Source organism: Mustela nivalis (genome assembly GCF_964662115.1).
Source record: "Mustela nivalis genome assembly, chromosome: 9".
NCBI lineage: Eukaryota > Metazoa > Chordata > Mammalia > Carnivora > Mustelidae > Mustela > Mustela nivalis.
In genome coordinates, this window is record NC_139028.1 from 32468304 (window position 1) to 32486082 (window position 17779).

Genomic DNA, 17779 nt, shown 5'->3' on the forward strand with positions numbered 1-17779 from the left:
ATAAATCATAGGAAAGATGCCTTTTTGACTTGCTTTGAACTTGGGGGCAGGGTGGAGCTCTTTGGTATTTTTGTTACTTTCACGTTTGTTTTAATGGACATTAGAAGTTAAAGTAATTTGCTTCATCATGGTTGGTATCTGAATATGCACCTAGTAAATGTAATGTCCTCCCCCTCTGCTCTGTAGAAGTCATTTTGGCAAAATGTCTTATTTTCTGGTCGTAAACAGATATGGGTTACTCATCTAAGGATTGCTGCCCTTTATTGACTTTCAACATTACAGAACCTCAGAAATAAAGCACCAAGCCTTTGGTTTTCATGAAAAAGTAAAAAATTAAGAAATTTTTAGATTAGGCCATTAATTCTTAATAATACTGTCAGCTTACTATTGCTTTCATTTTATAAAAAATTTTAAAACAAAAGATAACAATAATCGTAGAATTCAGAGCACTCTTTCCTCAAGAGAAGACAGCAATTCCATATCCTTATACATTCAGGTGCACGCACACACATGTGCACACCAGACCCTTATTTTTCAGGCCATTGAAAACTTGTCCAGAATCTTATTAGCCCTCTAATGAGTGTTAGGGAACCTCCACTTTAAAAGGCAAATAAAAGCCATCTTACATATTAAGACATGAATGTTTTCAGTTGCATGGATTTGTTTTTGTTTTCGTTTTTAAGGATTTTAATTGATTTAAGAGCCAGCAAGAACACGAGCCTGGGGGAGGGACAGAGGGACAAGCAGACTCCCTGCTGAGCTGGCAGCCCATGGCGGGGCTCAGTCCCAGGACTCTGAGATCATGACCTGAGCTCTTATCTTTCCTCGATAACAGTACAGGAAAGGAGACCTAGTGGAATCAATTTCAGATCCCTGACATTAGCTATTCATGTTTGTGGTGGAAACTTCTGGAAGTCAGCGTTTTAGCCAAAGCTGATGTGTGGATAGTTTCCCAACTTAGCTTTGGTAAAATCACTAAGTTGAGTATCTATTTTAGTGAAATAGAAATAGAATATTTTAAGGGAGATGCAATTTACTACATTAGGTACATGAGATAATTGAAAAATGCTAAAATAGTGCCTCATTTTTAATGGTTATGACTTAATGCACTTGAAATAAACAGTATTATAAAAGCATTTGATTAGCCAGAGGAAGCATGTTTATAATTTCTGAGAAAATTGCCGGCTCTGTGCTTGAGTAGCCTACAGAGCACTCCCTTACCCCGCAGTCATTTGTATTGTTTCTTCTGTTGGTTTGGTTCTTTTTTGGTATTATTTCTATCATCCGTGAATTAGTAGGAATGATTTAGAATGGATGTTAATTATTAATATTTGATCAGTAGTACTTCTGGATGTTTGTTACTTAAAATCATTTCCCTCTTTTAAGGTTTAAGAAGCATATCCCTTACACATTCCCCTGACCCTGCACACGCTATTTATTTAGCACCCTCAGCAAAGAACCAACTAATGCTGGCCAGCGAGTTCAGAGGTTAAGCCCAAGTTCACACCCATTTAGATCATCTTATATTAATACTCAAGCCTGCTGGCTTTCTGGCCTCTGCAGTTAGCATGCCTTCAACATAGGACCGGAATATGGCCTGCCTCTGGAATTCTGCAGATTCCTATTCGTGAGGAAGCTGTCGTCTTCGTTTCCAAGCCATGGTCCTTAGGCATCGGGAATGTCAGGAAAGTAGAGTTTTGTCTGTTGTAGTGTTAACTGTGAACCAAAGTTCAAATACTGTGGGTGTCGTTTATTATAATACCCAAAATTTGGGTAGCACCGTATTTATGTTGCACAGAAGCGAAAACTAACACTGAGAGAGGTTATTCCATGGGGTTGGGTAGCTAGTAAGTTGAGGGGGAATATGCTCTCAAGAATACAAATCCAGAGAAATAACTTTTACATCGTGCTCTTTTGATCACAGCAGTGTCTCAGTAGTAACTGCAGATTCATCTTGACCTGGCTTCCGTGCCAGCCGGAAGCTGGACCAGGGCCAGGAAGCCAGCAACTCCCGGTGATTTTCTTCTAAATGGTGGAGTGGTATTAAATTGTTCGTGTCAACCTGAATTCCCACAGAAGAAAATGTGGTGCATTGCTGCAGCCTTCTTGAAGTATGTCCAGATTTAATAGGCAAAGAAGGCCTGTGCAGTCTTTGAAGCCCATTTCATGCTGTCCTGGATTTGGGGAGGATGCCTAGTGCCAGGGGGACTTCAGGGGTTCTTCCCTGCACACTCGGAATTTCAGCCCCAGTGCTGCAGTGGTAGCTGGAGAGAACTGAATGTTGAGGAGCCACCGACGATAATGAGGTTACCCTCTGAATGCTTGCTCTGTGGCAGGTATCAGGCTTCCTTGCTTCTGGGCAGTGTCTTCATTTAATCCCCAAACAAGCCTGAGAGGTGAAGGTATGTTAGGAGTCCCCTTTTCCAAATAAAGAAATTTAAAGCCTGATAACAACGGCCACCAATATTTGAAGAACTCTTTTCTATAGAACAAGCACTCTTTCCAGCACTTTGCATATCTTAACTCATTTACACATCAAGACAAGACTATGGTGAGCAGTTCTGTTGTCAGCTTCTTAGAGATGAAGAAACTGAGGGCCAGAGAGGTTAGGGAACCTGCCAAAGATGGCACAGCTGGTCAGTGATGGGGCTGAAACGCAGTCATTGTCTGCCACCTTGCCCTTGGACACACCTCAGGCACTTCCCTGTGAGGTCGGGTGGAATGGGCTAAGGATGGATGGTTGGTCCAGGCATGTCTTCGTACCTTCTGAAATCAGTTTCTTATTAGAGTTCCTATTATGGGCAGTTGGAAAGAAACACAGGAGCCAGTGCAGAACCCGTACACTTGGGAATTTTAGATCCATAAATGCTATTCTTTTTTTTTTTTTTAACGTAAAATATTTTATGTGTTTATGTATTTTTCAATAACTTCCTTTATAGAAGACTCTTTGTTCTCATCTCGGGGACACATAACAGACCTCTCTTAAATCTTGGGACTTGGATCCTTACCAACCAGTATAATCCAGATGAACAAATTACTGTGTTCCTATAAAAAGCCTTGGAGACAGTCTAAACCATTTTAATCTTAGAAATGATACCTCATTTATACTTTAATATTTAAAGCTCTAATAAAGCAGAGATTATTTGTATAAATTACTGTCTATGAAAATAATACCTAACAGCTGGCATGTCAGTGGAAGAATAATGGCTTTTTGCATTCAGTTTTTTGCCCTAAACCTAATTCACCAGTTTCTAATTAGAATTAAGTCCAAATGTTTAAAAAAAAAAAAAAACAGCTAAGGATTTTCAGTTGGTGTAATACAAACTGTCACTTTTAAGGACAGGTTTTCTCAGTTTGCTGCTAAAATTGGAAAATGCTTAACATGAATCCTGCTATTTTATTAAATAGTGGATTGAAATGTTTGAAGCTCATTTTATATTGAAAATTTCACTTCTTTACTGCTGATGAAGATATGCTAGAGGCTCCAAACTCCAGTCACCCTTTTGAAAGTAACGAAAGTGGACTTTCATATGTATTAGGCTCTTTTCTCCCACTGGAGAGATTTTATTATGTGTACACCTGGATTTTACTCTATTAGGATGTACGCTCGTGTGTTCAGAATAGTTTGTTTTTCAGGTATTGGCTTCTCGGATCATAGCTGGCTAGTAGCCTAGCCTAGAAGTGTGTCTTCTCTTTGTGATGGATTGGAACCATGTAGCCAGAGTCAAAATTCAGGCAGGTGATGAGCAAGATTTTTTTTAACAGTTTGTTTATTTATTTGACAGACTGAGCTTACAAATAGGCAGAGAGGCAGGCAGATAGAGAGGAGGGAGCAGGCTCCCTGCTGAGCAGAGAGCTCCATCCCAGGACCCTGGGATCATGACCTGAGCCGAAGGCAGAGGCTTTAACCCACTGAGCCACCCAGGCACCCCATGAACAAGATTTTTAAAAACACAAACCACTTTATTTTGAACTAACTTTAGAGTTTTCTCAAAGTTGCAGAAAGTCTACAGAGTTCCCCTGTATGTACCTTTTCGGACTTCCCCTAATCTTCACATCTGACACGATCGTGGTGCAATTGTTAAAACTGGGAAATTAACACTATTACACAATTACTGACTCAGACCTTATCCATATAATTACTCGTTTTCTCACTAATGTCGCTTTCCTGTCCCAGGATCCTGTCTTGCTCTGGTGTTGAATTTACTTGGCATTTCTCCTTGGTCTTCTGAAATGGGAGAGCCTTGCCATTTTTCTCATCTGCTCTCTTACCAGCTAGCTTACTGCTGGTGAGGGAAGTGTCCCTGTGTCCACTGGGCAGTAATTTTTTTTTCCTTTTGTAGTCATAACAGTGTTTCAGGGATACCTTGAAACGATAACTTTTTAAAAACTTTGCTCAATTAAGTAAATCTTATGTGGAAGTTGGTGGGCACATATTTAAGTCACTTTAACTTAGGAATCATGAAATGCCAGGCAGAACTTGAACAAACAGGAATGAATGTATAGGATCATGGCACCCTTTAAAGAATTCACTATCCTTTTGCTGACTTTTTCTTTACAAATGGAAGGTCTTTGATTAGTTGCCGCTGCGCAGGTGCTAACTAGATGTTACAAAGGCAAGCTTCAGTCAGTATCGATTCATACTGGGACTGTGTTAACAGGCTTTCCCAGGGCTGAGCTGGAGCGCTTGCCTGCTTGTAATGGGGCAACTTCCTGTCCGAGGAAACATGATTCACTCAGTAAGAGGGATAAAACCGCCCTCTTCAGAAGATGCTCCCTCCACAGCAGGCACTTCCCCAAACCCCAGAGCCAGATGAGATTCTGAGATGATTGCTTCAGTGAGGAAGGAAATAACGGGGCTTGCATTTCGCTTTGGACTAGGAATGCTGCTGCGCGGGTCCTGAGCCCCTTCGTGAAAGGCCGTGGGGCTGAGGTGGGCCCAGGAGCTGCATCTCTTGAGATGATGATTAAAGGCCCTCATTTAAGTTAGGCTCAGATTTAGATTTACTTAAATTTATTTATGGCCTTAAGCCACACCAGGTTTTCAACCAAGTTACTAGAAGCACTTTTTACCAAGTTTGAGTTTCTGTCCTTGTAAAGCTGAACTCTTTTCCCTGAACCAAATTAATAAAATGGAATTTCTTATTAAGAATGAATTATTAAGTTAAATGGAAGCACTGGGCTGGGAAGCAATTGATGCAATTTGTTTTCAAAGCCTTAAAAGTGCTGCAGTGTGCATAGATCACAAGGACTGGCTTAAGTGCCAAACGGGGCATTAATTTTCTTTCGTAGAGGATTCCAGGTTCACAGGATATCAGAAGTGCTGACTTGGCAGTGCAGTCCCATTTGTAACATGTTAGATCAGGAAACAGATTGATTTGTACATTGATGTAGTGGATCCACGCCCCGTGTGTGCTTCAGAAAATGGAGGCACATTGAATAAGAGCGTTTTCAGAGGAACAAAACCGATCTGCCATAGTCTAGGTAAGGTTGGCATCTGTTTGATCGGTTGGTTCCTAGACATGGTCCACAGAGGCTTTTTATATTTCAGATGATACCTTCCTGAGAGTCTCTTATGACCACAAGGATTAATCTTTCTGAACTCAAAAGTGAATCACGGCCGCGTATTAGCTGTCTGGAGTGATGCCAGTTACTCTCCTTTCTTGATGATAACCGACGTGAGGGGCTGCTGCCTCTTCGCTGCCTCTTCCTGTTGCTTTAACCTCTGGCAGTTTCGACTCTCTTTAGGGAAGGCGATGCTGACCATCTCAGCACAAAGATCAAATGCACTCATCACTGATGTATTGACCTTCGTGGTTGACCCATAAACTGAACATTTTATACAGTTGGAACTCTTGCGGTCTTTTAGCCAGCAGCCATAATGAGTAACATGTGGAACATAATCTTTGGTGCTGGTAAGTGGCTGCCGGCACACTTTGGACCGCGCCACGTCTGTGGCTTGGGTGAGCTCACGTAACTAATCGACGCTGTTTCTTACAGAGTCTAAACATGATTTCATGTTTAGAATTTAAGAGGTTAGCCCTCCCTCCTCCAGGTTGTTCTGCCACACCCGAAATCCCATTTGTGTAATAGCTGCTTTTAATGTTAAAATATACAAGGCCAGGGGCTCCTGACTGGCTCAATCAGTGGAGTGTGCGACTCTTGATCTCAGGGTTGTAGGTTCGAACCTCATGCTGGGGGTAGAGATTACTTAAAATCTTAAAGGGATGCCTGGGTGGCTCAGGCATTTCTGTATCAGACTTTTGATTTCAACTCAGGTCATGACCTCAGGGTCATGAGATCGAGCCCTGTGTTAGCCTCTGCTCCGAGTATGGAACCTGCTTAAGACTCTGTCCCTCTGCCCCTTTAAAAAAGTCTTTTTAAAAATAAATAAAATATACAAAGCCATAGAGAGCCTTTAGGAATTCTTGTTCCACATCTTTTAGATTTAGCTGTGATGGATTAATTATAGCAGATTTAGGAAACACTTTCCTTTTGGCCTATGCTTTGGCTTTTTTGCTTTTATTTTATCATCTCTCAGTTTTCTTTATTTCTGTCTGGGCTTTTGAAGTAGGAAGGAAAGAACTTAGGGAAACACTGATTTTGGTTGATAAAAGTGTTCCTTGGGGTTTCCTTGCCTTTTTCTCGGTATTAACACATTTATGTATACCCATTTTCCTCCATATTGTAATCTAGCATTCTAGCCATAATCCTTCGATATGGCTCTCAAAAGCAGAACGGCCAATAGAAGAGGCATTTTGATACATGTTTTGAACTCAGGGTGAGAATTAAACATACCTGTCTTGTGTGTCTTTACCCCTCTTAATGATTGGTTTGAATTAATACACCATTAGAGTATTGCCTATAAATAAATGTGTGTTCCTTTCCACAGGTATCCTTGAATGTTCTTTTTCTTTTTTCTAAAGATTTTAAGTAATCTCTACACCCAGCATGGGGTCTGAACTCACAGCCCTGAGATCAGGAGTTGCTTGATTCTGCTGGCTGTGTCAGCCAGGCGCCCCTCTTCTCTTTTTCTTATCAGCCTATAGCTTTATATGCAGTTATCTGGAATCCTTAGATCTGCCTTCTCCTTTAATAAATGATTAATCGTCACTGTAGGACTACAGTCAATTCCAGTTGATAAAGTTGCTAATTGTTCTCTTCTTTGGATTTAATTGAGGTATTTTTTTCAACCCTGATTGATCTTGGCAATATTTTCAACCCAAATTAGCTTTCTCCCAGTTACCCAACAAGTGTCTGTGCTTTCTTCTCTTGTCCTGGTCAAAAGTTGGCTTATTTTAATAAGCTCCTATGCTAAATGTGTGGAGGCTGGCGAATTTTTCCTGGAGGAAAGATCATAATGTGTTTCAGAATCAGTCTCCTGATTGGAAGGACCATTAATGTCCATATCATCCATCAGCACAAATAAATGAGAGTTGCTTAGAAAGCGCATATTTTCCATATATTAAAAAGTCAAAGCTACCCTTTCTGTTAATTGAAAAACCATTTTATGTTAATTGCTCATTTTAAAAAGAGCAACACAGTAGACCATACAGTCTTTAACCCTTATACACCAAGTTTTTAACATTTTATTTTCTTATGTTTTAAAGATTTCATTTATTAATTTGACAGAGACACCAGAGAGAGAGGGAACACAAGCAGGGGGAGCAGGGAGCCCAGTGTGGGCCTGGATCCCAGAACTCTGGGATCATGACCCGAGCAGAATGCAGCTGCCTAACGACTGAGCCTCCCAGGTGCCCAGTTTTTAACATTTTAAAAAACTCTTTAATTTTTATTTTGAAAGAACATTTACATTAGGGGAGACTGCAAAACTCCATTGTGGATGTAGCCATCAGTATTGACATAATTCTAGGTGCTGGGATGCCTGTTTTCTCTAGAACAGGAGACTTTGTTAGGACCCTTACCTGTTATAATGCCTGAATGTTATTTCTCACCTGTAATTTGTGATCTGTTAGTGGCTATGATTTTTTCACAAAGAAGAGGACACTAACCAAAGAAACATAATGGAATCATTGATTATTTTTATCTAATACAAGATAAAATTGTTCATGAAATCCCTTTTAGTGTTCTGCTTCCACGAATGATACCGTCCGTCACTGAGGGATGCAAGCCATGCTTGACATCCCCCCCCCCCCCCAATGAATCTGTCGCCAAGTCTTGCCCCTTGTGTTGTCTCTCCTCTCATATCTGTTTCTCTGCTGTACTGCCTTCAGTCCAAGGTACCATCTTCCCTCTCCCCCTGCTCTCCCGAGTCCGCAACTCCAGCTTCCTGAGCCATCCTCTGCATATGCTTGTTCCCCTTCAATCTCTTTGCCATCCTGCAACCAGGAAAAAGTATCGCAGCTGCATTTTGAAAATACTAATTTTGTGCTTAAAACCTCCCAGCACCTCAGTGATACAGTGATACACTGTTCCTTTTGTGGTCCACACACTGTGTAGGCTTGTCCCTGCGTGCCTCTCTGTCCTTCTACTTGCTGTCTGCCTCTGCTTTCTCTCCACATGGGAACCTCACAAGCACTGCTCTTCAGGAGGCTTCCCTGACCACCTCTGTACCCCACCCTAAGTTCAGTTGCCTTCCGGTCTACGGCTTCAGCATTGGGTTCTTTTCCTTTGTAGGACATCTAGGAATGTGATCACACTTTTCTTATGTGTGAGTATGGACTCTTGGGCTAGACTGTAAGCCCCATGTGAGCAGAGACCACAACTTTTTGCTCACTCTTGTGACCTAGGCATTTAGCATGTTGCTTTGCAAATTGTTGGCAGCTGTTTTGTGGCTTCCTAATCACGGTTGGGTTATAGGCTCCCAGGTTAGAAGTATCCAGGTGGGGAGTGGGGGTTAGATTTTCCATTGACCTTTTGCTTTGATCGTTTAAGTCCAACAGTTGTTTTTTCTGGCCTAACTCCTAGGAAAATGATTTGTGTATGAAGATAAAAATAATAAATAATGAAATTTTAAAAGATCAGTTCTTGTCACACAAGATAATACAAGGATGACTGTGCCTTCGTGCCAGCTTTTTTGGAGTAAACAGGGATATTTTTCCCCCCTTCGCTAGGCTCTTGCAGCCAATGCCGGAACAGGATTTGCTGTCGCGGAGCCTCAAATTGCAATGTTTTGTGGGAAGTTAAATATGCATGTGAATATTCAGACTGGAAAATGGGAACCGGACCCAACAGGCACTAAGAGCTGCTTTGGAACAAAAGAAGAAGTTCTTCAGTACTGTCAGGAGGTAAGAGTGTTTTCTAGAATGGGAAAACGGCTTTTTTCTTCTGGGTCAAGCTTGAAACTCTTTACCTTAGAAGACCAACTTGCTGATGACAGAGCCCGGGCCTTTTATTTCTAAATATATATGATGGGACAGACTTGTCTCATGTGTGCTGCGAGCTCTTGGTTCTTTTGGGAGGGAAAATAGTACAGAGACTGGGCGGGACCCATACAAGTAAAGCCTGGTTCTCTCTGCTTCCCACTGTGAGGCCAGACATGTCAGCATGTCATGTTTATGCTAGTAAAGCCTGGTTCTCTTGGTTTTCCACTTCCTGATAGAAAGTCACAGTATTGGAAATGATAATCTCAGATCTGACTCAACTTACCTTTTGGGTCAAACCTTGACCTCGGAAGGGATGTGGGATGTTTTATAGATTCTTACCAAGATTAGCATGGAGGGCCTGAGTTAAAGTATTATTCTCTAATTTCATCAGCAGACATTTCCATGGACTTGCCTTTTAATAGGTTTTTCTTCTCCGCTATTTATGTGCATCCTACAAGTGGACTTGATACCTAATAGATTTATTTTGGGTCGAGAGCTTGCTGCTTTTACAAAAATAAATAAAAGATTAAATCCTTATTTAAACCTTAAATAAAGATTCCTTTTTATTTTTTTTAGAGAACACATTAGAAGTGGTCAAAAATCAACCTGTCAAAAGGAAACTAATACTTACAGTATTCTTTTATTGGATGAGTTCAGTTAGAACCAGGAGTAGGAGAGTGGAAGTTGAGATTTATAGAGCTTAATGATGACATGACACCGGGCATCCTTACTTGCAAACGAATGTCCATTTATTATGGATCAAGTACATTTATTTTGCGTGTGTTTTCTTTTCTTTGCAGATGTATCCAGAGCTACAGATCACAAACGTGATGGAAGCAAATGAGCCTGTCAGTGTTGACAATTGGTGCCGGAGGGACAAAAAACAGTGCAAGACGCACATTGTGATCCCTTTCAAGTGTCTTGGTGAGTGTCGCTTAGGATGCTCTTGGTTACAGGAACCTCCAGGACGGGGACGTTGCTCATTTTTACATTTAATGTTCTCTGGCCTCACAGTGAAATTTCTACATTAGTTAAGAAGCCAAGGGCTGCAGGAGTGTATTGTGGGCCTCCTTTTTTCATTATTTACTGCTTTCTAGGGTAGATGGTTGATTTATCTTTGATGGTCATGACCTCTCCCATCGGTGGGGATCCTGTGTTTTAATGCTGGGCTTTTTGCACGGTGTGAGTCAGGGTGTTGTCCTGGGAGCAGCCCAGCTTTGCCTCACACTGATGTTTGAAATTCCTGTGTTCCAGTCGTAGTAGTGAGATGTACTGAGTAGCCCAAGGAATGGAGGCTTCTCTTCCTCTTACTTTGTCCTACACACATTTGGCAAGGTACTGAGAGCCTGTATTGCTGGCGAGGCCAGACTTGTGGGAGTTTTCAGGAGAAGTGACTCAGCTCCCCGTGCACACGATTAGGGAGGCCTGGGCTCTGCCCTGTGCTGCCTGCTGTTCTGAAGGGCCCATGACCGCTGTGGGGTTGTCTGACCCTGTGGTTGGTGTTAATAGAGCTAACTTGACTAAAACTGAGCAAGAAATTTTTATTCCCCAGAAACAGTAGTTTCCCACGCTTGCCTAGTTACTGCCTGCCTAGTCCTAACCATGCGTCACTGAGGCATCCATACGTACTCACATGTGTGTGTCATCTGGGTGATTCAGGAGCAGATATGGTCATAGAAGCTTAAAAGGTCAAAGTAATTGATTTTTGATGATGCATGATAGGATTAATGTAGATACAGCATGAACGGGCATTCTGGGTAGTTCGTAGATGTATTTAATTTTAGCCATTAATTTAACTTGCTCTACTTCTTCCCTTCATTAAAGCCTTTCCTAAAATGGAATAAGTTGCTTTTCTCATTCTCACATGTATCAAAATAACAGGAAGAGTCCGCGCCTAAGTAACAGTGTTTAAAATTTGTAGCAGTTACTGTTTGAAAGTATTCAGTAGAGGGGGAAAGAGGGACAGTGCTGGCGCTTACTTACCACTATTCACTTTAAAATGGAGGATCAAGGGGCGCCTGGGTGGCTCAGTGGGTTAAGCCGCTGCCTTCGGTTCAGGTCATGATCTCAGGGTCCTGGGATCGAGTCCCGCATCGGGCTCTCTGCTCATCAGGGAGCCTGCTTCCTTCTCTCACTCTCTCTCTGCCTGCCTCTCTGCCTACTTGTGATCTCTGTCTGTCAAATAAATAAAATCTTTAAAAAAAAATAAAATAAAATGGAAGATCATGCAGTCCGGAGTGTGAGAACTAGAAACCTTTTGTGTGGTGTGGTTTTAAGGATGTTCTCCCATTCCATTTGGCTCTCAGAACTCTCCGGGAATGAGGTTTCATTCATTCTCTATAAAATTCATGAACTAATTGAAACAGGAGTGTATTTTTGAGTTATTTGTAGACAAGAGATAGAGAGTACTTGAAGTCGTTTCTTCCTTTTGCATTGTTACCCCACCGCACCCCAGCGGGACTTGGCAGCTGGTTGCCCCGCCTGCATGCTTTTTGTCGTGGCTCCACTCCTCACCCAGAGCTTTGGTCTGGAGATCTGGGAGACCTCTCTCTCCCCACATCCAGTCAGTTTTGAAGCCTGATTCGTACCTCTTCAATACGGCTTCTCTGCCTGGTTCCCAGACTGTACACTTAGGCACCAAGGGCATTGGTGTAAACTCAGGGTGTGGGCATTGTGGGGTATTTTTGATTTTCAAGGGAGGCACCTCTCAGACATACGTTGAACTACTAGCTGGAGGTATTCACAGTTGCAGCATCCTATGGCTCCATTCCTTCAGTGACCTCCTGTCTTTATGGACTGGTATCTTAGTGGTTCCTGAGTTGAAGAGCCAGGCTCACACTAACGTAACTGGAGTGGGAGGAGAAGGAAGCGTGCTGGGATTCAGGCAGTTGCAATGCTGAAGGAGTTTTGTGGTGCCCAGCAAGCAGTAAGGACAGGAGGACTATTAAGTAGTTGGACCTAACTAGCTAGTTTTTGGGTGTTCTTTTGGCCTGGAAGTGCTATGAAAACATTACCGAGACACGCAGGGTGCTGTGACTTGAAAGTTGGGAATGTCTGGCTTATATCCTTTTCCTCCCATCGGATTCCTGCCCGTTCGTCCTTTCTTGCCTGGATGGTGACAGTGGCCTCCTTGGGTGCTTCTCTTTTCTGTTGCTTAGTCTATTGCCCTCTGACCTCAAATGAAGATTGAGTTGTTTTTCTTGTACCTAAAAGCCTTTAGTAGCTCTTCTTCCCCTATAAGATAGATTGGTTTAAGCTTCCTAGCTTAGTTAAAAACTCCATGATGTGGCCTTTGCTTAGGCCTTCTAGGTTGTCTGCCACCCCTGCTCTGCATACCGCTCCTTGTCACTGTGGCATTCACATTCACGCACCATCCAACTTTCATTGCTGGAATGCCTTTCCTCTGCTTCCTTTGCTTGGGAAGTTCTCCCTTCAAGGCTTATTACTTAAGGGGCTGCCTCCCTCATATTTATTTTATTTTTAAATATTTATTTATTTGAGAGAGAGACAGACAGACACACATGCACACACATGAGCCAATACAGGGGTGGAGGGAGGATAGAGGAAGAGGGAGAATCTTAAGCAGATACTCCCCTGAGCACAGAACCCAACGGGGCATTGGGGGTTGGGGGTTGACGCTTGATCTCATGATGCCATGATCGTGACTCGAGCAGAAATCAAGAGTCAGACACTCAGCTGACTGAGCCGCCCAGGTGAGGGGCTTCCTCCTTTAAAGAAAACTTTTCATCCTGGTTATATTTTCTGTCCAGATACACGGATTTCTGAAATTCTCCCATTGTTGCCATTGCATCTGTCACCCTGTACAGTGATGATCTGTTTCGGGATCTTTCTCCAACTTTGCTGTAAACACTGTGAAACTAGGGACCTACTTTCATTCTCTTTGTCCTCTAGTACAGTGACCGTGTTTAGAACAGAGGATACACTTTTTAATGATAATTAGAAGACAAGACTGCTTACTATAGCTGGTACACGACAGAAATCACATTTTAATACTTTATTTTCCAATATGCTGTATGTAGTTTGAATTTTTCAGTGTTAAGAACCAAACAGTGAGGGGCACCTGGGTGGCTCAGTGGGTTAAAGCCTCTGCCTTCGGCTTGGGTCGTGGTCCCAGGGTCCTGGGATCAAGCCCCGCATTGGGCTCTCTGCCCAGGGGAGAGCCTGCTTCCTCCTCTCTCTCTGCCTGCTTGTGATCTCTTTCTGTCAATAAATAAATAAATAAATAAATAAATCTTTAAAAAAAGAAAAAGGAAAAAAAGGGAATCAAACAGTGAAATGATATTGTTGTTAATTTAAATGTATAAAGGACAGTTTGACCATCAGCTATTCAATACTTTCTTTGCATGTGGACACTGAGTATTGTATTGTATGGTCTTTGATGTTTAATTCAGACAATTCTTTGTGTTTATACCTGTACCCATTTAGACACCTTCTTAAATACATACAGTTGCCTGAGGCTAAGCTAGTAAGGGGCCAGGTGACTGGAGTTCAAGGGAGGTAGCAGGACAGAAATACTGCCAATTCTTCTTTGTCATCATTTAAGAAGTAGATTTCCTTTATTTATTTTTTAATTTTTTTTAAAGATTATTTATTTATTTATTTGGCAGACAGAGATCACAAGCAGGCAGAGAGGCAGGCAGAGAGAGAGGAAGGGAAGCAGGCTCCCTGGTGAGCAGAGAGCCCGACATGGGGCTCGATCCCAGGACCCTGGGATCAGGACCCGAGCCGAAGGCAGAGGCTTTAACCCACTGAGCCACCCAGGCGCCCCCCTTTATTTATTTTTTAAGATTTTATTTATTTATTAGAGAGCATGAGCAGTGGTGGGGGGAGAAGCAGACTCTCCACTGAGCAGGAATCCCAGGACCCTGGAATCATGACCCAAGTCGAAGGCAGTGGCTTAATGGACTGAGCCACCCAGGTGCCCCTTAAGAAGTAGATTTTAATGTCTTTCTCCTGTCCCCTCCCCATCTCCCCATAGAGCACCCAAGTAGAACTGAGCTTGATTCATAATTAGCATCACTTCCTCTTTTCCATATTTTTAGAAAGCATTCCGGTGATAGTCTTTTAGAATTGCTTTTGCCTTTAAAATTAAGAATAATTTAGGGCACCTGGTTGGCTCAGTGGGTTAAAGCCTCTGCCTTCAGCTCAGGTCATGATCCCAACCAGGGTCGAGGGATTGAGTCCCACATTGGGCTCTCTGCTCAGCGGGGAGCCTGCTTCCTCCTCTCTCTCTGCCTGCTTGTGATCTCTTTCTGTCAAATAAATAAATAAAATCTTAAAAAATAAAAAAGAATAATTTAAAAATAATCTCAAGTTATGAAATGCTTAGAAAATTGTACAAAGAGTTCTGTATACTCTTTCCTCAGATTTTCCAACTATTACCATTTGACTAATACGGTAAAATTAACTGTATTTATTCCCCCAACACCCTCAATCCTTGCCCTCTGTTCCTGGGTTTTTGCATTTGAGTCATTTAAGTGATGTCTTTTTATTCCTTAGTACCTCAGTGTAGATTTTCTAGAAACAAGGACATTCTCCTATGTAACCATATCATCAAAATCAGGAAATTATCATTGATCTAAATCTAATCTACAGACCTTATTCAAGTTTCACCTTTTATCCAGTAATGTCAGGATCTAATTCAAGATCACACATTGCATTTAGTCTCTCTTTGTCTTTCATAACCTTGGCATTTTTGAAGAGTACAAATTAAATTAGTTTGTGGAAATGCCTTGCAATTTGGGTTTGTCTTATGATTCTTTTATTTATTTTTTTAAAAAGTAGGCTCCATGCCTAACACGGGTTGAACTCATGACCCTGAGATCGAGAGTCAGACACAACTGACTGAGTCAGGCAGGCGCCTCTTACAATTCTTTTGATTTCTGTATTTTTGAGGAGACTACGCCAGATGCGTCATTCATGCTGCATGATACTAGGAGTTACAGGTTGTCCTTGATAACTTAACACCTGGTTCCGATGTTGTCTACATTCACCGATTTCCTTATGAACTCATTGTCCAGATTTGACAAAAAGATGATCCAGGCTGATCCTATGCTTTCCTGCTTCTACCCCTGGAGTGTGCCTTTTCTCCAGGATGCCCTGGTTTCTTTCAGTGGAGAATGGTATTTAGAAACCAGGTCTGGGCATTATGAGTACTAGGATATTGTTGCTTCTGGGCCCACTCAGCAGACAGAGTTAAGAAATACATGTATATATACATATACACGTACACATAAATCCATAGTTCTATAGCTACATGCGTATATTAGAAATATTAGCTCATATTGATGCCTCCAGTTCCGTTATCCTCAGTATATATATGTACTCAGCACCTCCTATAAATAATCAGTCTTTGCTTTTTTTGATAGAAAGAGAAGGAAAGGCAGGGAGGGGTGGAGGCAGAGGCAGAGGCAAAGGGAGAGAGAATCCTGGGGATCGGGCTCCATGCCCAGTGCAGAGCTTGATGCGGGGCTCGTTCTCACGACCCCGAGATCATGACCTAAGCTGAAATCAGGAGTTAGACGTTCAATAAGCTGAGCCATCCAGGCTCCCCATTCAGTCTCTGCTTTAAAAAAAGACCAAGTCTGTTGAGCTGTAATTCACATTCTATATAACTCACCCATTTAAAAGTCTATAGTTTAATGATTTATAGTATATTCAGGGAGTTACACAACCATACAGAATTCTTTTAACATACGGGCTGTACTAAATATGGATCCAGTAGAAAGTAAGAGTTCTTTACATTTTATTCACCAGAAGAACCACAGTAATTCTTCCTGTGCATAGTAAGATGAATACCACTTGTTGGAACAAAGTGATGGTAGAAGTATGGTTAGCTTCGGCCCTGAGACCCCCTTGAAGATATTACTAGCTAATGGGGCACCTGGCTGGCTCAGTCACTAGAGCATGCAGCTCTTGATGTCGGGGTTGTGAGTTTGATCCCCATGTTAGGTGTAGAACTTCCTTTAAAAGATAACAGTAAAAAAGAGAATTACTGCCTGGCAGACCTCAAGTGTTCATGTAACTCAGCTCTGCCCTCTTTTGATGCTTAAGGACCCATAAGTGTGACCTGTTTCAGTTCAGTCTCTTGCTTCTCAAAATGACCTTGTTAGGTTACTACTACTCATTGACTCCTGTTCGTCTCTAAAAATGTACATAAATGATAGATAGGTAGGTAGATAGATAAGATGATCCAAGTAGGGCGGAGTTTGTGATGTGTGAAGAAGCCAAACTGCTGGTATTTTGGGGGAAGGAGTTAGTCATCCCTGACATTTCTATGTAGGCTGGCTCCTGTACCAAAAGAAGAGAGCTTTGTGAGCCCGTGACTGTTTTTGTTTTGGGTTATTTATGGATTGCGATCTGGACAGAAAGTGTGACTGTGATGACTGCCAAAGCCAGTTCTCATTCTCAGAGGCTTTGGGGTGCTGCCTTTGGCAGCTGCACCTCGGGGTCTTACGGTCCGTCACAGGCATCTGTTAGCAGCTCGTTTTCTACCTTTGAATTCATGACAGCCCATCCACAGTTCACCCCGTCCCCACTGTGGGCGCTGGAGTGTTTCTACTCATGAGAATTATCCTGGGTCTGTCTCTCTCTCTCTTTTTTAAAAGCTTTTATTTATTCGACAGAGAGAGAGACAGCGAGAGAGGGAACACAAGCAGGGGAGGTAGGAGAGGGAGACGCAGGCTTCCTGCTGAGCAGGGAGCACGGTGCGGGGCTTGATCCCAGGACCCTGGGATCATGACCTGAGCAGAAGGCAGATGCTTAACAGCTGAGCCACGCAGGCATCTCTTATCCTGGGTCTTTAACCTCAGAGCCCTGTTTACTTCTGAGACATCTGCTAGTCTAGGTGGCCACTGGACCTCACAGAAATTTGCATTCGATGGTCAGGTCATTTCTCTTGGCTCCATCTCATGACAGAGGGTGTCCCCCACCGCCTGTTTCAAGCTTCCCGGGCCGCATAACAGACATGGGTCTTCCTACCTGCAGCTGGAGAGTACTTTTGCAGTAGGTTTTTAAAAAAAAAATGTGAGTGTTGGTGTTGAGGGCTTTCCCAAGTGGGTACATGACCTTTGTTCTTTTTAAAAGGAATTGAAGCAACTCTGGAAAAGCTCTAAAACCTGATGGCTGTCATGGCCCTGCTTACGGGGGAGACGTTCTGAGAGAGAGACAGAATCACAGGATCATAGGGTGTGGGTGGAGGTTGGAGCTGGATCATGAGTGCAGCTTAAAGAAAATCTTAAGTTCATTAGGTTTTGTTAAATTGCCATTTTCATTGATCAGCTTCTTAAATAGTGAAAACAATACAACCTTCTATGTCCAGTGATTTGGGAAATTGTGGCCATTGTTTATAATAGCCTGTCTGATTAAATTGAGGATTGTTTTAAACGGTAAAATTCTAAACTGAGACCAAACCATTTTCAGTGTTCTTCTAT

At 42.3% G+C, this 17779-nt stretch overlaps 1 protein-coding gene across 4 annotated transcripts in view; it reads left to right on the forward strand.

Annotated features, from left to right (window-relative positions):
- Positions 1–17779, forward strand: part of APLP2 (amyloid beta precursor like protein 2) — an 81774-nt gene that overhangs the window by 35562 nt on the left and 28433 nt on the right. For all 4 annotated transcript variants that reach the window (XM_082683373.1, XM_082683374.1, XM_082683375.1 and 1 more), the window contains exons 2-3: positions 9075–9248; positions 10127–10250. In XM_082683373.1, coding sequence (XP_082539499.1) covers positions 9075–9248; positions 10127–10250 — 298 coding nt within the window. The remainder of the gene's footprint in view (positions 1–9074; positions 9249–10126; positions 10251–17779) is intronic.